This window comes from Aquarana catesbeiana, linkage group LG02 (assembly GCF_042186555.1).
Source record: "Aquarana catesbeiana isolate 2022-GZ linkage group LG02, ASM4218655v1, whole genome shotgun sequence".
In the NCBI taxonomy this organism is placed as follows: Eukaryota; Metazoa; Chordata; class Amphibia; order Anura; family Ranidae; genus Aquarana; species Aquarana catesbeiana.
Window position 1 is genome coordinate 796952767 of NC_133325.1, and position 23714 is coordinate 796976480.

General features: G+C 45.2%; 1 protein-coding gene across 1 annotated transcript; it reads right to left on the minus strand.

The window, feature by feature from the left end:
* Positions 1-816: 816 nt before the first annotated feature.
* Positions 817-21234, minus strand: LOC141127774 (uncharacterized). The gene is made up of 4 exons (XM_073614548.1): positions 21162-21234; positions 7056-7319; positions 4123-4190; positions 817-1439 (listed from the first exon to the last, which is right to left on the minus strand). Exons 1-4 carry the CDS (start codon positions 21232-21234, stop codon positions 1119-1121), a joined length of 726 nt encoding a protein of 241 aa, XP_073470649.1. The 3' UTR covers positions 817-1118.
* Positions 21235-23714: the final 2480 nt, after the last annotated feature.

Here is a 23714-nt window from a genome sequence, read left to right on the forward strand (position 1 = left end):
GCCCTGTCAAACTAGAATGCCATTCTAGTTAAAAAGTGTAAACACATTATTATCACATTTTCTTAACTAGTTCCTTTTTCAAGAAGAAACAGTCACAATGTAATATTCACTCTAAGGAGTCATGTATGGAAGGAAGGGGACACATCCACACAGCTCCAAGAAAACTCGCAGTATTCTGTGTAATATAATAATCTCATAAGATTGTAAGTGTCATCTAGTGACCATAAATGTTGTATTCTTCCTGATTGGAGGAATTTAGAAACGGATACTACAGAACACAAACATGTACATGAGGTGTAAATGTAAACAATTGCACAAGCCATGCATCACCGAAAATGTGAGCGCAATAATTCTAGGTCCCTTATTGACCATGGACTCCAAACTGGTGTGCTCTAAAAAAGGTGGGGGAAAAAAAAAAAAAAAAAAAAACACACACTAGATGGGGCCAACGATTGTAGGAAATGTATTAGGCAAATTAGAGTGACCATTTATGGCAGCTGGGAGAATGCTTGCAACATTCGTCCAGCAAATTTTAATATAAAAAAAACCCTTCTGCAACACTTTACTCAACTCTAAATATTCAGATTTTTGCACCAGCTCACTTAGGGTTGGTTCTCAACAAACCTGTAGTTTTTTTTTCCCTGGAGTGGGATAATTTTCTAGTATGGTATAAAAGTTGTGTGGAGGTGGTTTAGCCCATCACTGTTGGACTGAATTCCCTCACTTTGTTTGGTCAATAGAACAGGAAGTGAGAATAAATCCCACAACACATACATTAGGTGCCCCCCCCCCCCCCCAATTAAAATGTTTTGGCTGGTGTTCCACTTAAAGTTTCAAAAAAAAAAAGGTAAAATAGTAAATTTCCCCCAGATGTCTAGCTGGCATGACAGGAAAAGGCACAGATGTCATATCCATCTATTTAATGGAGCACATTTCCATCCTCCGCTCCAGACAGGGATCCCCTCTCATTGTTGGGGTAGAATAATTTTAGATTGATGGGTTATTACTCCACTCAGATGTAGATCTTTAAGGATCCCATGAGTGGATGGATTGTGAATAGCCAACCTTCATGATAAGCTTGAGGAAGATCTTCAAGGATACCATGGTTTGATATGGATTCATTGTGGATGGGTTGCAAATATCCAACCTCCATGATACTCTTGAGGAAGATCTTCAGGGATTCCATGGGTTGATGTGGATTTGTTGTGAATGGGTTGTGAATAGCCAACCTCCATGATACTCAGAGGAAGATCTTCAGGGATTACATGGGTGGATGTGGATTCATTGTGGATGGGTTGCTCATAGCCAACCTTCATGATATTCAGAGGAAGATCTTCAGGCATCCCATGGATGGATGAAGATTGGTTGTTGGTGGGTTGCCCATATCCAACTTCCATTATACTCAGAGGAACATTTTTTCTTTCCTTTTTGCAACACATCTAAAAATACAAAAAGACACCCGCAGGTCAGGTGCTTCAGCAAGACATTGCTATCCTATTTATTACTCTAGGTTAGCATTTCCCAAAATGTATTTGTCATGTTCCTCCATCATAAGCGTTTAGGTATCAGCTGTGCTGATTAGAACCAACACCTATATCTCACACTTGTACTGGAAGGCAGAATGCAGTCTTGATGATTGTCTTACCCACAAACTCCTCCCCCTTCTCCACAGCTTCCAACATTGACCACAAGTAGGAGAGACACACATGTGGGCTGCCCCAGATAATGTACGTGAACTGGCATTTCAAGATAGACAAAAAATGCATTTTAGAAAATAAAACATTGTATGGAGGCATCTAAACAGGCAGAGGGACTAAGCAATTCCTTCAGTTGTATGTGTAAATTGGAGCTTAAACTATTAAACTGTCAACTAGCCTGCTTTTTCTTCAACAGAGCAGCTAAGAGTAAATAGGTAAAATGTGTAAAAAATGTGTAAAAAGACATTATGCACAAGCGATGTAGCTCGCACAGTATACAATTAGAAAAACCCCAAGTCTAGTATTGTCCATCCTTAGGAATTTACTTTTTATGTCCTGAGCATAAGAGTAAATGTGTATATAAAAAAAAATTAAACAGTTCAAATGACACATTTTGTGATATAACAAGCTTAAAATGTGTGCTATCAATACAATAATCATGATGTGCAAAAAACATCCACAATACTCAAAATACTGAAAAAGTATATCAGTGTAAACAAAGTCCAAAAGTGAAAAGTCCAACGTGTGCAATAATGATCACCGCAGAAAGAATGTCTTCCACCAGCTACTGGAAATCCTCCCCGTCACATGTGAGCAACAGTACTAAAATGCAACCACCAAAATTAAAGCTGCCAGAAGGAAGCAGCAACATGCACATTTAAATCACCAGGATCCTTCGCACATGTCAACCAGCTCCATAATCACAATGGGGACACCCTGCAGTACCAACTCTCACCACTGGGGACAGTCAGAAGGTTTGCTTGAAACAGTCTAGAAAAAAAATAAACAAACTCACTGCCCGGAGCCACAGGCAGGGAATCAGTGTTGTAAATATTAAAATAAAAAGTATAAACTTTACATAAAAAAAAAAAAAGGAAAAAAAGGTTTCATTCAAATGCAAGGAAATACAATAGTCGTGGCCAATAAAAAAAGTGAACTTGCAAAGAGGGCCATCAGTTGCAAGCATGGAAGTGGTGGCGAGATGTCAGCGTGTAGCTCAGCCCCAATGCAATTCATGCAAATTCACATCTTCAGGGGACGCTTTATCAAGTCTAAAGTTATGATGGAGGCGCTATGGTGTATATAGTGCTCGAGAGCAGGAAAATGGCAGAGGTAAAAAAAAAAAAAAAAAAAAAAATGCAGACAAATTATCTGCTGTAGAAAATGACATTTAAAAAAGAATTAAAAATAAAACAAAAAAGCCCACACACCAGACTAAATATGGGGCCGTCCAATTATTGGTAGCGATTGCTCATGTAAAATAACTACTCATTCGCAAAATTATGGTTAATACCAGAACTAGCCACTAGAGGGAAACCATAACACATAAAAGGATTCTACTTTTTACAATTAGAAACATTGTAATGGAGTCAGAAAAAGAAAACAAAAAGAATAACTGTCTGAAAGATACATACTGTACTTCCAATAATGGAATGTCTGAAATAACGCAACCCTATTTTTCAAAACATCAAAAAAAAAAAAAAAACACACTCCAGAGAAACACAAACATTTTCATATATGTGATATATACAATGTACTTATATATGAAGGAGCATACACAGAAATCTTTATATGAAGATATGAGCTGTGTGCACATTAGAAGGAAGCCAATTAGTGCAGATTAATGGATGATGTGTATGGAGAGAGAGGAGCTCAGCTATCAGGAAAGATCATCAGAACTGAATATATTATCTTAAGAGGATTTTAAGGGGAATGTGATCACCATGTATAAATACATAAGGAGGGGGGGAGGGATCACCATATATAAATACATAAGGAGGGAGGGGGGGGGGGGGGGGGAAATCACCATGTATAAATACATAAGGAGGGGGGGGGGGGGGAATCACCATGTATAAATACATAAGGCGGATAGGATCACACATAGGACGCCCATATAATGAATGAGGTGAAGAACCTGTAACCAAATAAAGATTATAGGGAATTTTTGGGCTGTGTGCCATATTGAATTGTGGGTGTGGCAAAACTGCACAAATAGTGGGAGGGGCTTAAAGCTTAAGCCTATATACTGTATACACAGGGTCGCATGCCACAGTGGTTATACCCATAAAATACTCATTCCTTGTCCACAGCTTACCTCTGCACACTGTCTTATGGACGCATAGAGCGGGGCACGGGAGTGAGCATGCAACAATGCCCCCATAGCAAGAGGCCTGCTATGGGGGCACTGGTCAAGGGGGAGGAGCCAGGAGCGCCAGTGGGGGACCTAAGAGGACCATTGAGGCTGCTCTGTGCAAAACCACTACACACAGGAGGCAAGTAGAACATGTTTTTTAGTTTTATTTTTTACTAACCTGTAGTATCACTTTAAATCTCTGCATGTCATGAAGGTATTGGCGGTAATGGACAATAGCTGTCCACTCTTTAGTGATATCATTTAGAGAACTAACATGTAAATATAACTCACCTGAATGTGGATACTTATTCCAGCAGCCATGGGATGTACTGGTAATGTTTGGAAATTCAATTCAGGAACTGTCAGAAAATAAAACCAAATGTAACCTTTTTTGTGAGGTATTTTCTCGTGTGATTAACAATGTATAGAAAAAGATCTGTGAATTTTTATATAATCAAACTGACCTGTAATATCCCTGAAGCAGAGGAGAATAAAAGAAAACAGACATTGTTACTATTCCATGTCACACAATATTATAACAGCCCCCCCCATGTTCTATACAGTTCAGGGTGTTATTCCCATTGTATGGACCGGTCCCATATAGTAATATTGTGTGCCGCCTTAGTCCTCTAGGCTCAGATTGGCCACGACTAGCCCAGTCATATAATCCTTCTGCCTCTACATGTGGGAGTCAAGCTTAGCACAAGACATTTTCTACACTGCCCCCTGCTGGTACATGAAACCATAGCGCCTCTTACACAGGAGGCCATCCAGCTGCAGGGAACCCAGGGGGACAGGTGCAGCATCCAGCCCCACTGCAGACAGCCTGTGAATATCTATGGCAGGTTGCGGCTGGATGCTACACTGAGTGGTACCGGTGTTTAGACCTTCCGTATTCCAGAACAGACCGGGCTCTAATCGCTAGTACCACTCGGTACATTGTTCTGCCAGTTTTAGCTGAAGTCTGCCATAGACCTTGACAAGCTGCCTTCAGCAGGGCTGGATGCTGCACCTGTCCCTCCCACTGTAGCTGGACTGCACTGTGTACAAGCGGCCTCACTGAATAATGTTTGGTTTCCTTAAGCAATGCGCATTATAAACCACTGCTTTTTATGAAAAAAATAAAATAAATAAAAACTTCTATCCTTTGTTGTATCTCAGTGCTGCGGTTTCACCCGCAGTTTCTTTGTCTACAAGGACTCCAGCGAGGGCTGTGCAGCATTTCTCAGGGTGGGTTTCCTTATGGTGACAATAGTGGACCATGCCTGTGCGATCTGTCAGCACACCTGCCTTTAGTCTCCATTGAGTGAATGACAACATAGAATGATTTGGAATGAGGGGTGGAATGTTGTCACCGTATAACAGGAAGTGCCTAAACCTTCACAGCAGGATCAGATATTAGTTTAACCTCTTGGTGCCCACAGTATGCAAATATACGGGCTCTTGGCGGGTGGGCCTGGACAGAGCGGCTGTATATTTGTGCCAGAATGTAAATACAGCTGTGCCGAGAGCGTGCACCTGTGATTTTTTTTCTTACTTGGAAATTGTGCCAGAGACAGAACATCCTGATGCAGGAGGACAATGCTAAACCGCTGCCCAGCAATCAGCAATGCTGCCAGCCTTCCATATGTGCGCCTTCCGACGGTTATTCAGTTCTCATTACACTAGATTACCAAAAGTATTGGGACGCCTGCCTTTACACAAACTTTAATGGCGTCTTAGTCTGTAGGGTTCAATATTGAGTTGGCTCCACCCTTTGCAGCTTATAAGAGCTTCAACTCTTCTGGGAAGGCCGTCCACAAGGTTTAGGAGTGTGTCTATGGGAATGTTTGACCATTCTTCCAGAAGAGCATTTGTGTGGTCAGGCACTGATGCTGGATGAGAAGGCCTGGCTCGCAGTCTCTGCTCTAATTCATCCCAAAGGTGTTCTATCGGGTTGAGGTCAGGACTTTGCAGGCCAGTCAAGTTCCTCCACCCCAAACTCGCTCATCCATGTCGTTATGGTCCTTGCCTTGTGCGTCATGTTGGAACAGGAAGGGGCCATCCCCAAAATGTTCCCACAAAGTTGGGAGCGTGAAATTGTCCAAAACGTCTTGGTATGCTGACACCTTAAGAGTTCCCTTCACTGGAACTAAAGGGCCAAGTCCAACCCCTGAAAAACAACCACCCACCATAATCCCCCCTCCACCAAATCGGTGCCTGACCTCACCAATGCTCTTCTGGAAGAATGGTCAAACATTCCCATAGACACACTCCTAAACCTTGTGGACAGCCTTCCCAGAAGAGTTGAAGCTGTTATAGCTGCACTGGGTGGGCCAACTCAATATTGAACCCTATGGACTAAGACTAGGATGCCATTAAATTCATGTGCGTGTAAAGGCAGGCGTCCCAATACACACACACACACACACACACACACACACACACACAGTCCCCTGCCCCTACTCTTGGCTCCTCCTCTCTTCTTAGTGCCCCCATAGCAAGTGGCTTGCTATGTGGGCTCAATTCCAAGTTGGGCTTTGCATGTCTATTCAGTGCAGTTTGGTCCCACTCCCCGCTCACTCTTCACAGGCTGTGATTAAAAGCAAACAAAAAAAACACACACTAAGAAAACATTACATTACCATCTTAAAGCTTATATGAGACTAGCCTGTTCTAGAATGGGCATTAAGAAGTATCTTTGTATCCTGTTCTGCTCTTAACCTTCTCCACAAGTTTATTCTTCAGGAAGGAGTTAAATGTTATAGGCTGATTTATAAAGGATTGGCCAGGAATTTTCTATAAAGCTGGCCATACACCTATAGATTATCTGCAGATTTTCTATGGTTAGATGGAAAAAGTGGGAGATTCCTCCATCCACACAGTTTAGCGAACATGGAGAAATCTGTTGCACTTTTTCCATCTAACCATAGAAAATCTGCAGATAATCTATAGGTGGATGGCCAGCTTAATACTTATATATTCTATGTTTCATTTAAAATCAATGATTATGTCTAAACAGCACAGGATGTAGCCTATTTACATTCACTCCCCCCCCCTTTGTTTACACAGAACGAATGTACATGTACTTTTACTTGGTGAAATGCTATGCAAATTTAAAAAAACAACCCCTTAAAAAGTGATCAGCACCAAAATAACACGCCAAAGACTTGCCATGAGTTTGAATGCAAATAAGCATTCTAGTAGACATGGTTTATTTTAAATACAGCCATTGCTCCTCTCACCTCTGATCTCCAGCCGGTATTCCCGGATCTCCTCACTGACCGGGTTTGTGATCCTGACCCGGAATCTCCTCTCGGCATCGTCTCTCTGCACACTGGGGATAATCAGCGTCCTATTGTCATCTATCAGCCGGTATCTTTCAGGGAGAGGCTCCCCGTCCACCTCCCAGGTCACAGCGCTCTCTTCTCCAGAGAACTGGACGCTCACCGCGACCTCCTCACCGAGCCGGCTACAGTTACTGGTGATGTTGGAGATGAGAACCGGATCTGGAATCAGGAAAATTACAGATTGTAAACAGTTTTTTGTTTTTCTGTTTAGGAGTAGAAAACTTGAACTGCGCCGTTTATAGAAATACATTTTAAGGCAATACAGGAATATAGGGACAGATTTACAAAGCCATGTGCAGGGAGATGTGCAAAACAGTAGATGAGATCTCATCACCTCACAGCTGCATTATAAAATAAAAATAGTGCTGCGCTGTACATAAATTATATAAAATAAAGGGCAAAAGTGCTCTGTGAAGGAAACACTAAAAAGAGGCAATACTTGTGATATAAAAACACATAAACTTGAACACAAGATAAAGCGCATGTATCGCGCATTAATCATTACTATTTCCCTAAGTAAAAGCAGTAGGATTAATAGCAGCGACAATGAAATATTGTGATGAAATGTCCAATGAAAAAATAAAATGTCTTTTCCATAAGTGAATATAGTCGATGTGTCCGTGAAGAATTCCTTTTTTCCCAAAAATATAATATGGTGCAGCATATGTGGCGACTGTATATCAATAAACAAATATAAAGAGTGCTGGTGGTCACTCTGCAGTGAAGTGCTGGTGATAGGGGGCTTCTTATCCTCTGAAGCTAAATATATGGGTGCACCCTTACCTTACTGCTGTAAGGTAACAGCATGTAAATATATATTTGTTATTGAACTGTTGTGTGTCCCCTGGTAACCGTCCCAAATTGTCGTTTCCGGCTCTGCTGGTGTATGTATCCTGTTTACAATCAGCGTCCCCTTCTAACTCACTGGAGCGGGAGAACCTTGCAAATAGGGCATGGGTGGATATAGGAACAAGAGGGATGCTCGATAGTGTAGTATTTTTGCAAATATTTATTAGTAGCAACAAAGTAAAAACAGGTACTCACATTATACTGTATCAAACTGGCAACAAAAAATGAGCAGTGAGCTCGCCCGTCACTTCCGGTATCTAGTGTTCGTGACGCGTGTTCGTCAGTCACATGACTTCATCAGGAGATCCCCTGAAAAAAGCTGCAGTGGAGGCTCTCCTCTCACTGCAGTGTCATAGAAAGGGGCGTGTCTAAAAGACAAATACTCCCTTCCAGCCCAGCCCTCTTATCTACAAGGTAAAAAAGTGTTTGTGTATAAGATTTACCCACAATCCCATGTTTTTTTTCTGAAACAGTTAAGAGGGAGAAACAGATTCTGTTGAAAATGTACGGTATATATTAAAGCTAAAACACATTTATATGCTATACATGTTAGAACATTTATTATTTATCTATATACTGTGAAATTACAGGTTGGAAGTTATAACTTCAAACTTCAGTAATTTGTCCGTTAAGCCACCTGCTTGAGTACAGATTTAAAAAAAAAAATATAGTAAATTCCCTTAAAAATAATAAATAATTTGTATATTACTTATGGTAATTAACCCCTTGCCACCCAGGTCATTTCTGACACTTCTCTCCTACATGTAAAAATCATCATTTTTTTTGCTAGAAAATTACTCAGAACCCCCCGGTTCGGTTCGCACCAGAACCTGCGAACGGACCAAAAGTTTGCACGAACGTTAGAACCCCATTGACGTCTATGGGACTCGAACGTTCGAAATCAAAAGTGCTCATTTTAAAGGCTAATTTGCATGGTATTGTCCTAAAAAGGGTTTGGGGACCCGGGTCCTACCCCAGGGGACATGTATCAATGCAAAAAAAACTTTTAAAAACGGCCGTTTTTTCGGGAGCAGTGATTTTAATGATGCTTAAAGTAAAAAAAAAAAAAAAAAAAAAGTGAAATATTCCTTTAAATATCGTACCTGAGGGGTGTCTATAGTATGCCTGTAAAGTGACACGTGTTTCCCGTGTTTAGAACAGTCCCTGCACCAAATGTCATTTTTAAAGGAAAAAATCTCATTTAAAACTGCTTGCGGGTTTAATGTAATGTCGGGTCCTGGCAATATGGATGAAAATCAGTGAGACAAACGGCATGGGTACCCCCCAGTCCATTACCAGGCCCTTTGGGTCTTGTATGGATATTAAGGGGAACCCCGCACCCAAATTAAAATAAGGAAAGGTGTGGGGCCACCAGGCCCTATATACTCTGAACAGCAGTATACAGGCTGTAGGTTTGTTGTCAAGTAGAATCTCTTTGTAATTTTGAACGGGTACATTTTTAACGTGTTTAGCTCCAGCCAAAAAATCTTTTTTAAGCTTTTTGGAAAACATAGGGAAGGGTTATCACCCCTGTGACATTTATTTTGCTGTCTTTCCTCCTCTTCAGAAGATTTCACCTCACTTTTTGTCCCAATGGATTGGAAAGCATCAGTGGAAAGGAGAAATGTTTTTCCCATATTAACTCTTACAGGAGAGAATTTCCCTTCCTAGGGGTAGATTTATTCTCACTTCCTGTTGTCTCCTTCCGTTTGCAAGTAGGAGTCGTTTGTAAGTTAGTTGTTTGAAAGTAGGGTCCTGCCCTATATACTCAGCAGAAATTTGGGCCTTAGGTGTTGCTGTGGCCACAACACTGTAAGCCCTCACAGGGCTCTGCTGTGAAATATTAGATCAAGAATTGTAATTACATGCCCCTGTTGAACAGGAGCTGAGAAATTAGGCCTTAGGCACTGGTGCTGGTGCCACAACACTGCAACCCCTCACAGACACTCTAGTTGGAATGCAGGAACGAGCCCTGCTGCAAAGTATTGCATCAAAAATTGTAATTACACGCCCCTGTTAAACAAGGGCTGAAAAATTGGGCCTTAGGCACTGGTGCTGGTGCCACAACACTGCAACCCCTCACAGACACTCTAGTTGGAATGCAGGAACGAGCCCTGCTGCAAAGTATTACATCAAAAATCGTAATTACACGCCCCTGTTAAACAGGGGCTGAAAAATTGTGCCTTAGGCACTGGTGGTTGCGCCCAGAACCAAAAATGCTCTTACAAGCTATCAGCGTGATGATTGAGGAGGAAGAGGATAATTACTCAGGAATAGTCACTCAGCATCAGCATAGGCAGTCTTTGAAGGGATCTGAGATTTCAAAAAAAATTATTCGGTTACATCAGCATCAGGTGCTTGGTAGCTGGTGGTGATCCAAGACTCATTCATTTTTATGAAGGTCAGTCGATCGACCGAGTCAGTGGACAGACGCACCCTGTGATCGGTTACCACGCCTCCAGAAGCACTGAATGTGCGTTCCGAAAGAACGCTGGATGCAGGACAGGCCAGTAGCTCAATTGCATACTGTGCAAGCTCTGGCCAGTGATCCATCCTCAAGACCCAGTAACCCAGAGGATTTTCGGTGGGAAAGGTGTCCAAGTCTGATCTTGCCCCTAGGTATTCCTGCACCATGTAAAACAGACGCTGGCGATGGTTGCTGGAACCAATCATACCTTGGGGCTGCGGACCAAAAAATTGTCTGAACGCATCGGTCAGACGGCCACCTTCTCCACCGCTCCTTCTTTGACTGACCGAAGCCTCAGCAACATGTTGTCCAGAAACAGGAGTTTGTAACCTCCCAGTCTCTAGGAACGCGTTGCACAGACCTTTCTGCAAGGCCTCCCGAAGATGTTTCATCCTCTGCTCCCTCTGCGATGGCAAGATAAGGTCCGCAACCTTACCCTTGTAACGTGGATCAAGGAGGGTTGCCAGCCAGTATTGGTCCTTCTCCTTGATACCACAAATACGAGGATCCTTACGCAGGCTTTGCAGGATCAGGGAGGCCATGCAGCGTAGGTTTGCTGAGGCATTCGGTCCGGAGTCCTCTGGGTCACTAAGGACGACATGGTCCGCAGCCACCTCCTCCCAGCCACGTACAAGTCCATGTGTTTCTTGGGACTGATCCCTTAAAGACTGCTGCTGATGCTGAGTGCCAGGCTCCACCTCCATACTGACACAATCTTCCTCCTCCTCCTCCTCCTCTTCCTCCTCGTCCTCTTCCTGTGTGATCGGCGGGCACGCAGGAACACTGTCTGGATAAAGGGGGCCTTGAGAGCTAAGGAAGTCCTCCTCCTTCTGCCTCTGTTCTGCCTCAAGTGCCCTGTCCATTATTCCACGCAGCGTGTGCTCCAACAGGTGGACAAGGGGGACAGTGTCACTGATGCATGCACTGTCACTGCTCACCATCCTCGTGGCCTCCTCAAATGGTGACAGGACAGTGCATGCATCCCTGATCATGGCCCACTGGCGTGGGGAAAAAAAAACAAGCTCCCCTGACCCTGTCCTGGTGCCATAGTCGCACAGGTACTCATTGATGGCCCTCTGCTGCGTGTGCAGCCGCTGCAGCATGGCCAACGTTGAGTTCCACCTGGTGGGCATGTCACAGATTAGGCGGTTCTTGGGCAGGTTAAACTCCTTTTGGAAGTCCGTCAGCCGAGCACTGGCATTATATGACCGGCGGAAATGCACACAGACTTTCCTGGCCTGCCTCAGGACATCCTGTAAGCCCGGGTACCTGCCCAAGAACTGCTGCACCACCAAGTTAAGGACGTGAGCCAAACAGGGCACATGGGTCATTTGTCCCTGTCGGAGGGCAGAGAGGAGGTTGGTGCCATTGTCGCAAACCACCATTCCTGCCTTAAGTTGGCGTGGCGTCAACCACCTCTGAACCTGCCCCTGCAGAGCTGACAGAACCTCTGCCCCAGTGTGGCTCCTGTCCCCCAAGCACACCAGCTCAAGCACCGCATGGCATCTTTTGGCCTGCGTACTTGCGTAGCCCCTTGAACGACTACGGAGCACCGCTGGTTCCGAGGAAGAGGCCATGGAGGAAGAAGAAGAGGAGGGGGTAGAGGAGAGAGGTGTGTCACAATCATTAGCATTTTGGAGGCGTGGTGGCGGAACAACCTCCAACACTACTGCACCTTGTCCTGCATCCTTCCCAGCTGCCAGCAGAGTCACCCAATGCGCCGTGAAACTTAGGTAACGTCCCTGTCCATGCCTGCTGGACCATGAGTCAGCGGTAATATGCACCTTACCACTGACCGCCCTGTCCAGCGAGGCATGGACATTGCCTTCCACATGCTGGTAGAGAGCCGGAATCGCCTTCCGTGAGAAAAAGTGGCGTTTGGGTACCTGCCACTGAGGAACTGCACATTCCACAAACTCACGGAAGGGGGCAGAGTCTACCAACTGAAAAGGCAGCAGTTGAAGTGCTAGCAATTTTGCCAAGCTAGCATTCAACCGCTGGGCATGTGGATGGCTGGGAGCAAACTTCTTTTGGCGGTGCAGCAGCTGGGGCAGGGAAATTTGCCTGGTACAATCTGACGTCGGTGTACCAAAATCGGATTGCCCACAAGTACGTGGCTGTGACACACCTAATTCTACACCTTCATTCCTCTCAGTGCAGGTCTCAGAGAGGACTGAAGGTCTAGTGGGGTTGGAAATCTCAGCTGATGAGGAGCAAGCAGAGGTCCTCTTTGTTCTTTGGTGTGGGTCTTTTAGATACGCTTGCCAATGAACTGCATGGCAGGTCAACATATGTCTGGTCAAGCATGTGGTACCCAAGCGGGAGATGTTTTGGCCACGCGAGATACGCTTGAGACATATGTTGCAAATAGCAGCGGTGCGATCTGATGCACTCGTCTCAAAAAAGGCCCACACCAAAGAACTTTTTGAATAACGCGCAGAGACTGCAGCGCCCTGCACATGTGGAGCTTTGGGGTGTGATGCAGTCAATGTGCTGCCCTTAGGCTGGCCCCTGGAGGGCATCCTGCCTCGTTGGTGATGTGCGGCCTCCTCCTCCTCCTCCTCCTCTTCTCTCCTATCAGGCACCCACGTTGAGTCAGTGACCTCATCATCCCCTCCCTCCTCATCACTGGAGCAAACCTGGCAGTATGCTGCAGCAGGGGGAGCATGACTGCCAGATTGCTGTCCTTCTTGGGCACCCCCTCTGTCCGTGCTCGTGTTACTGCCTTCATCGAGCTCAGTATCATCATCAGAGCCTTCCAAACGCTGGGCATCCTCCTGGAGCATGTACCCAACACTGTGGTCAAACAGTTCGAGGGACTCCTCAGGAGGACATGGTGGGGCTAGGGAAGGAGTCACTGATGACATTGAGCCGAGGGAAGAGGCCGCTGCTTTGCCAGACAAAGTACCCTGGGCATGGGTGAGAGAGGATGAGGAGGATGAGGACGGCTTGGTCATCCACTCGACCAAGTCTTCCGCATGTTGCGGCTCAACATGGCCAGCTGCCGAAAAAAAGGCCAAGCGTGTCCCATGGCCACGTGCTGATGAGGATGCACCGTCTCCACGACCAGCACTAGACACAGAGCCTGCTTGCCCTCTCTTATTGGCTTGTGACTGTCTGCCTCTCCTTCTTGGCCTTCCAGACATACTAATGGCCTGTAGCTGCACTAAGCTGGGATATATATAGATATAGATATAGATATAGATATATATGTACTGATACTGCAGCTAGCAAAATCAACTGCCTGCCTGTAGTATGAGAACACCACCAACCTTCTACAGGTAGCTTTAGCTGAACACTGTGAGGTGGACGCACCCCACTAACTTGTAGGTTTAGCAGAACACTGTGAGCAAGACGCACTGCACTAACTGTAAATAGTCTAGCTGCCTGACTGTGGTACTAATAGGATCAAAAGAACACCAGCAATTTTATTTAAAATACTGTAACAAGACAAGCCTGCCTGTCAGTAAGAAGATAACAGGAACGGATCTAGCTGAACACTGAGCAGGACGCACCCCACTAACTTGTAGGTTTAGCAGAACACTGTGAGCAAGACGCACTGCACTAACTGTAAATAGTCTAGCTGCCTGACTGTGGTACTAATAGGATCAAAAGAACACCAGCAATTTTATTTAAAATACTGTAACAAGACAAGCCTGCCTGTCAGTAAGAAGATAACAGGAACGGATCTAGCTGAACACTGAGCAGGACGCACCCCACTAGCTTGTAGGTTTAGCTGAACACTGTGAGGTGGACGCACCCCACTAACTTGTAGGTTTTGCTGAACACTGAGCAGCACGCACCCCACTAACTTGTAGGTTTAGCAGAACACTGTGAGCAGGACGCACTGCACTAACTGTAAATAGTCTAGCTGCCTGACTGTGGTACTAATAGGATCAAAAGAACACCAGCAATTTTCTTCAGGTAGCTGTATTTACTGTAACAAGACAAGCCTGCCTGTCAGTAAGAAGATAACAGAAATGGATCTAGCTGAACACTGTGAGCAGGACGCACCCCACTAGCTTGTAGGTTTAGCAGAACACTGTGAGCAGGACGCACTGCACTAACTGTAAATAGTCTAGCTGCCTGACTGTGGTACTAATAGGATCAAAAGAACACCAGCAATTTTATTTAAAATACTGTAACAAGACAAGCCTGCCTGTCAGTAAGAAGATAACAGGAACGGATCTAGCTGAACACTGTGAGCAGGACGCACCCCACTAGCTTGTAGGTTTAGCTGAACACTGTGAGGTGGACGCACCCCACTAACTTGTAGGTTTTTTGCTGAACACTGAGCAGCACGCACCCCACTAACTTGTAGGTTTAGCAGAACACTGTGAGCAGGACGCACTGCACTAACTGTAAATAGTCTAGCTGCCTGACTGTGGTACTAATAGGATCAAAAGAACACCAGTAATTTTCTTCAGGTAGCTGTATTTACTGTAACAAGACAAGCCTGCCTGTCAGTAAGAAGATAACAGAAACGGATCTAGCTGAACACTGTGAGCAGGACGCACCACACTAGCTTGTAGGTTTAGCTGAACACTGTGAGGTGGACGCACCCCACTAACTTGTAGGTTTAGCTGAACACTGTGAGCAGGACGCACCCCACTAACTTGTAAGTTTAGCAGAACACTGTGGGCAGGACGCACTGCACTAACTGTAAATAGTCTAGCTGCCTGACTGTGGCACTAATAGGATCAAAAGAACACCAGTAATTTTCTTCAAAATACTGTAACAAGACAAGCCTTCCTGTCAGTAGGAATATAACAGGAACGGATCTAGCTGAACACTGTGAGCAGGACGCACTGCACTAAATGTAAATAGTCTAGAAGATAACAGGAACGGATCTAGCTAAACTGAATACAGTGTATATATATATATATATATATATATATATATATATATATATATATATATATATATATATATATATATATATATATATATATATATATATATATATATATATATATGCAACACCTGGGATGCATATATATATACACAATACACTTTAAGTGCAGCTAACTGACTGACTGTCCTGCCTAATCTAGCTAACTCAAATGAAATGACACTGTCTCTCTCTCTCTCTAAGCACACCGGAACACACTGCACAGGGCCGCCGTGCAGGCGGCCTTATATAGTGTGGGGCGTGTACTAAATCCCCTGAGCCATAATTGGCCAAAGCCTCCTTGGCTTTGGCCAATTATGGCTCTCTGTTAAGGCGGCGCTGTGATTGGCCAAGCATGCGGGTCATAGTGCATGCTTGGCCAATCATCAGCAAGCAATGCACTGCGATGCCGCAGTGAATTATGGGCCGTGACGCGCCACACGAATTTGGTGCGAACGGCCCATATCGTTCGCAATTCGACGAACGATCGAACAGCCGATGTTCGAGTCAAACATGGGTTCGACTCGAACATGAAGCTCATCCTTACTCAGAACACATATACATATACATATATTTTAGCAGACACCCTAGGGCAGGGATATGCAATTAGCGGACCTCCAGCTGTTGCAGAACTACAGGTCCCATGAGGCATAGCAAGACTGACAGCCACGAGCCTGACACCCAGAGGCAGAGGCATGATGGGACTTGTAGTTTTGCAACAGCTGGAGGTCCACTAATTGCATATCCCTGCCTTAGGGAATAAAATGGTGGTCATTGCAACTTTTTATGTCACACGGTGTTTGCGCAGCAATTTTTTAAACACATTTTTATTTTCATGTGACTTTCGTTACTGAGCAAAGGAATGGGCGGTGACTATGGAGTCTTATACCTATTAGTACCGCACAGTATATATGCGCTGCATTTTGGCACCGTTCCAATTGGCTCTATTCAAACTGCCTGTGCTTTGGTTTTACCTGGGCCTGGGGTGGGCGGGGACCAGTAAGTTTCCTACATACACTAAATCCGCTACACTTAGGTGGGTAGGCGGTGCTATGACGTATTCATCCACCCACTAGCCATGTGCACTGATAATGATTGGCCCTGTGCACTACACAGGGGGTGGGAGGGGAGGATTGGACCCACCCCTCACTTATCTGCCCCAGTTCACACAGTGTAGGTTATGTATATGTAATCTTTTATCAACAATGTGCTGTGTGCAGGGATTGGGGAAGGAAGAGTCATTATTAAGGATTTATATATTATTAATAATATGATCAGTATAGCGTGATGGGATCTCACCTGTCCGGGGTACAGACAGGAATCATCTGATCACTATACACTAACACATACATACATCTCATATACACCAACACACATACAGTATCTCACAAAAGTGAGTACACCCCAAATTGTGCCCAATTAGCCATTTTCCCTCCCCGGTGTCATGCGACTCGTTAGTGTTACAAGGTCTCAGGTGTGAATGGGGAGCAGGTGTGTTAAATTTGGTGTTATCGCTCTCACTACAGGTCACATACAGGTCACTGGAAGTTCAACATGGCACCTCATGGCAAAGAACTTTGAGGATCTGAAAAAAAAAAAAAAAAAAGAAGAATTGATGCTCTACATAAAGATGGCCTAGGCTATAAGAAGTTTGCCAAGACCCTGAAACTGAGCTGCAGCACGGTGGCCAAGACCATACAGTGGTATAACAGGACAGGTTCCACTCAGAACAAGCCTCGCCATGGTCCACCAAAGAAGTTGAGTGCTCAGTGTCAGCAGACTAAGGACATTATTGGACATTACTGGAACCATGTCCTGTGGTCTGATGAAACCAAGAGAAATATATTTGGTTCAGATGGTTTTAAATGTGTGTGGCGGCAACCAGGTGAGGAGTACAAAGACAAGTGTATCTTGCCTCCAGTCAAGCATGGTGGTGGGAGTGTCATGGTTTGGGGCTGCATGAGTGCTGCCGGCACTGGGGAGCTACAGATCATTGAGGGAACCATGAATACCAACATGTACTGTGACATACTGAAGCCGAGCATGATCCCCTCCCTTCAGAGACTGGGCCACAGGGCAGTATTCCAACATAACCCCAAACACACCTCCAAGATGACCACTGCCTTGCTAAAGAAGATGAGGGTTAAGGTGATAGACTGGCTAATCATTTCTCCAGACCTAAACCCTATTGACTATCTGTGAGACATCCTTAAACGGAAGGTGGAGGAGCGCAAGATCTCTAACATCCACCAGCTCCGTGATGTCGTCATGGAGGAGTGGAAGAGGACTCCAGTGACAACCTGTGAAGCTCTGGTGACCACCATGCCCAAGAGGGTTAAGGCAGTGCTGGAAAATAATGGTGGCCACACAAAATATTGATACTTTGTCCCCAATTTGGACATTTTCACTTAGGGGTGTACTCACTTTTGTTTCCAGCGGTTTAGACATTAATGGCTGTGTGTTGAGTTATTTTGAGGGGACAGCAAATTTACACTGTTATACAAGCTGTACACTCACTACTTTACATTGTGATAGATTAGATATCTCTCATCTCTACACCCCCCACATCCCCCCCTATACATATCATCTCTACACCCCCCCCCCCCCACTATATATCATCTCTACACCTTCCACACCCCCTATATATCATCTCTACACCCCCCCACATATCCCCTATACATCATCTCTACACCCCCCCCCCCACTATATATCATCTCTACACCCCCCCCACACTATATATCATCTCTACACCCCCCCCACTATATATCATCTCTACACCTTCCACATCCCCCTATAGATCATCACTACACCCCCCACATACCCCTAAACATCATCTCTACACCCCCCCCACTATATATCATCTCTACACCCCCCCCACTAATCATCTCTACACCCCCCCACATCCCCTATACATCATCTCTACACCCCCCCCCCACTATATATCATCACTACACCCCCCCACTATATATCATCTCTACACCCCCCCCACACTAATACATCTCTACACCCCCCCCACACACTATATATCATCTCTACACCCCCCCCACACACTATATATCATCTCTACACCCCCCCACACACTATATATCATCTCTACACCCCCCCCCACACTATATATCATCTCTACACCCCCCCCCCACATATCCCCTATACATCATCTCTACACCCACCCCCCCCACTATATATCATCTCTACACCCCCCCCCCTTTATATCATCTCTACACCCCCCCCCCCCCCTTTATATCATCTCCCCACATCCCTATATATAGCATCTCTACACCCCCCCCATCCCTATATATAGCATCTCTACACACCCCCCATATATATTATCTCTACACCCCCCACATCTCCCCCTATACATCATCCTACACCCCCCCATACATCATCCTACACCCCCCCATATATATCATCTCTACACCCTCCACATCCCCTATATATCTCATCTCTACACCCCCCTCATCCCCCATACATATATATCTATCTATCATCTCTACACCCCCCACATCCCACCCTATACATCATCTCTACACCCCCCACATCCCATATATAAATATATATATATATACATATATATACATATAATATATATATATATATATATATATATATATATATATATATATATACACATATATATACATATATATATATATAAATATATATATATATATATATATATATAATCTCTACACCCTCCACATCCCCCTATATAGCATCTCTACACCCTCCACATCCCCCCTATATATATATATATATATATATATATATCTCATCTCTACACCCTCCACATCCCCCTATATATCATCTCTACACCCTCCACATCCCCTATATATAATATAAATCTCTCTCATCTCTACACCCCCCTCATCCCCCTAGATATCATCTCTACACCCTCCACATCCCCCCTAATATATCAACACTACACCCCCCTAATACATCACTCTACACCCCCCACATCCCCCATAAATCATCTCTACACCCTCCACATCCCCCTAAAAATATATCACTCTACACCCCCCACATCCCCCCTATATATCATCTCTACACCCCCCACATCCCCCTATATAACATCTCTACACCCTCCACATCCCCCCTATATATATATAAATCATCACTACACCCACCACATCCCCCCTATATATCATCTCTACACCCTCCACATCCCCCTATATATATCATCACTACACCCCCCCACATCTCCCCCTATAATATCAACTCTACACCCCCCACATCTCCCCCTATATATATCATCTACACCCCCCACATCTCCCCCTATATATATCATCTCTACACCCCCCACATCTCCCCCTATAAATATCATCTCTACACCCCCCACATCCCCCTATAATATCATCTCTACACCCCCCACATCCCCCTATATATATCACTCAACACCCCCCACATCTCCCCCTATATAAATCATCTCTACACCCACCACATCCCCCTATATATCATCTCTACACCCCCACATCCCCCCTATATATCATCTCTACACACCCCCCTATATATATATCAATCATCTCTACACCCCCCTATATATATATATCATCTCTACACCTCCACATCCCCCCTATATATATCATCTCTACACCCCCCACATCTCCCCCTATATATATCATCTCTACACCCTCCACATCCCCCTATATATCATCTCTACACCCCCACATCCCCCCTATATATATCATCTCTACACCCCCCACATCCCCCCTATATACATCATCTCTACACCCCCCACATCCCCCTATATATCATCTACACCTCCACATCCCCCCTATATATATCATCTCTACACCCCCCACATCCCCCCTATATATCATCTCTACACCCTCCCTATACATCATCTCTACACCCTCCACATCCCCCTATATATCATCTCTACACCTCCACATCCCCCCTATATATATATATATATCATCTCTACACCCTCCACATCCCCCCTATATATATCATCTCTACACCCCCCACATCCCCCCTATATACATCATCTCTACACCCCCCACATCCCCCCTATATACATCATCTCTACACCCCCCACATCCCCCTATATATCATCTCTACACCTCCACATCCCCCCTATATATATCATCTCTACACCCCCCACATCCCCCCTATATATATCATCTCTACACCCCCCACATCCCCCTATATATCATCTCTACACCCCCCCACATCCCCCTATATATCATCTCTACACCTCCACATCCCCCCTATATATATCATCTCTACACCCCCCACATCCCCCCTATATATCATCTCTACACCCCCCACATCCCCCTATATATCATCTCTACACCCCCCACATCCCCCCTATATATATCATCTCTACACCCCCCACATCCCCCCTATATATATCATCTCTACACCCCCCACATCCCCCCTATATATATCATCTCTACACCCCCCACATCCCCCCTATATATCATCTCTACACCCTCCACATCCCCCTATATATCATCTCTACACCCTCCACATCCCCCCTATATATCATCTCTACACCCTCCACATCCCCCCTATATACATCATCTCTACACCCTCCACATCCCCCTATATATCATCTCTACACCTCCACATCCCCCCTATATATATCATCTCTACACCCTCCACATCCCCCCTATATATCATCTCTACACCCTCCACATCCCCCCCTTATATATCATCTCTACACCCCCCACATCCCCCCTATATATATATATCATCTCTACACCCCCACATCCCCCTATATATATATATATATATATATATATCATCTCTACACCCAGAGATCGGTGTTCTGTAGTCCGGGATGTGCTCTCACCCTCATACACAGGAGAAGTGGGCGGGCGGCTCATGTCTCGGTCGGTCCTCTGCGGTTTCCGGGATTCTCTCATCACTCGGGCTAGTAAAGTAGCGGAGCTCTACTTACATATATAGAGAACAGGGGCGTGGCTATGTAAACGACAGGTGAGGATTTTTTCAATTAAGAGCTGTACTAGACCGCCTACTCTGGGGGCGTTCCCTTTCACCTGGCACTGAGTCACCTGGATGAGCCGCACTGATCATGCAAATGTTATTTTCTGGGCGGAGTGATGGGCGGAGAATAGTGAGTCTGGTCCACACATTATATGTGTCTGCTGTGCTGTATTGGCTCCACTCCAGCTGGCAACGATTTCATTGGATACATTCTAGCTGGCTGAGCCGAACATATAATGGGCAGGGCGATGGGCGGGGCGAAGGGCGGGGCGGTGGGCGGGGACCAGTAAGGTTGTTTACGCACAGTATTTATATCCGTTGCTTAGGTGACTGGAGTAGGCGGGGCTATGGCATACTCATTCATCCAAAGGCACCGCCCCATCTGATCAGCTGCACTGTACACTGTGCACTGGAACTGCAGTCTGATCACATCATTTATAATAAAAAACATCTTTTCCAATACTGTACATATAAAAAATCAATGTGCAATAAAATAAAAGACTTGTCCTCTGGGATGTAAAACCCCACAGTGCAGCTTCCATTACACAGATCTGCAGGTCACTCATTTATTTCATTTTATTACTGCATGGTAAAGGACTCTTGTTCCTCTAAAAAGCAATCTGCATTTGGATTGCTTTGCAGAAGTGTTTGCTGACAGGTGGTGAGGAAGACATATAATGCCTCCTCACCACCTGTTTTAAGCCCCCCCCATACCAGTGGTGGCTGGTGCTGAAATTTCTTGGGGGGGCTGTGGACACCACCCAACCACCCCCCTCCCCCGCCGGACATCCAACCACCGCCAAACCCCCCCACTCCCCCATCGCTCAATCGATCGCCGCTTCACTCGCTCGCCCGTCGCCCACCAGGCGCCCCGCCATCCCCACACTTATCTTCATCCTTGCGTCTCGGGACCCGCTTCCTGATTGGCCAGGAGGAGAAACAGGAAGAGGAGAAACAGGAAGACATTAGAGAATTTAATTCACTAATGTCGCACAGCTGGATGGTCTCTGGGCGCAGTGTGCCCGGAGCGCATCCTTTTTAGGGCCAATTAGTGCCTCAGGCTCTAATCAATTATGTGCTTCCAAAAAAAAAAAAAAAAGCCATTTAAATCCATGCGTGTGATTTTGCACTTTCGGGGTTTCGGGCGCAAGCGTGCGCTGCATGCAGTGGCGTCGGGAGGGGGGCTGAGGGGGGCTGGAGCCCTGAATGGGTCCCCAAAAAGCCCCGTGTCTCGGGCATGTACAGTTCTGTTATTAGCCCCATTAGGTCAGTGTATGTCAGGTAGGTCAGTGTATGTCAGGGTCAGTGTGGCTCAGTGTATGTCAGGTAGGTCAGTGTGTGTCAGGTAGGTCAGTGTACGTCAGGTAGGTCAGTGTGTGTCAGGTAGGTCAGTGTGTGTCAGGTAGGTCAGTGTACGTCAGGTAGGTCAGTGTGTGTCAGGTAGGTCAGTGTACATCAGGTAGGTCAGTGTGTGTCAGGTAGGTCAGTGTCTGTCGTGTATGTCAGGTAGGTCAGTGTATGTCAGGTAGGTGAGTGTAATGGTCAGTGTATGTTAGGTAGGTCAGTGCACATCAGGTAAGTAAGACCCCCGCCCCCCCAGTGCCGGGCTCAGACTTTGGGCTGAAGCCCCTGTTTTTTTTTCCACCTAGCAACGCCCCTGACTGCATGGTGGCGCCTCACCCCGATTGTGATTTTACACAGCAGGAACTGATCAGTGGGTCCCGCGAACCTGATGTCCGTGGGGTCCTGACGATTGTTCGGTACTCCGGCAGAATGACAGTCTGCCTATGTAAACAAGGCAGACTGTCGTTCTGCGAATACCGAAGACATGGATCCTCCTGTGTTTCTGTGAAGCAGGAACACCGATCCATGTCTTCAAGCAGTCAAAGCACCTCCCCCACAGTTAGTAACAACTCCCTAGGCACACATTTAACCCTCTGATCGCCCCTGGTGTTAACCCCTTCCCAGCCAGTGTCATTAGTACAGTGACAGTGCATATTTTTAGCACTGATCATTGTTTTAGTGTCACTGGTACTCAAAAAAGTGTCCGTTAGGTGTCCGATTTGTCCGCCCCATTATCGCAGTCCCGCTATAAGTTGCTGATCACCACCATTACTTGTAAAAAATAAAATTGAAAAAATAAAATATATATATCCCATAGTTTATAGACGCTATATCTTTTGTGCAAAACAACCAATATACGCTTATTGGGATTTTTTTTTTACCAAAAATATGTAGCAGAATATATATTGGCCTAAACTGAGGAAAAAATTTGACTAAAAAAAAAAAAATATTGGGTATGTTTTATAGCAAAAAAAAATTTTTTTTTTTTTTCAAAATTTACGATTTTTTTTGTTGATAGCGCAAAAAATAAGAACCACAGAGGCAGTGGCGGAAT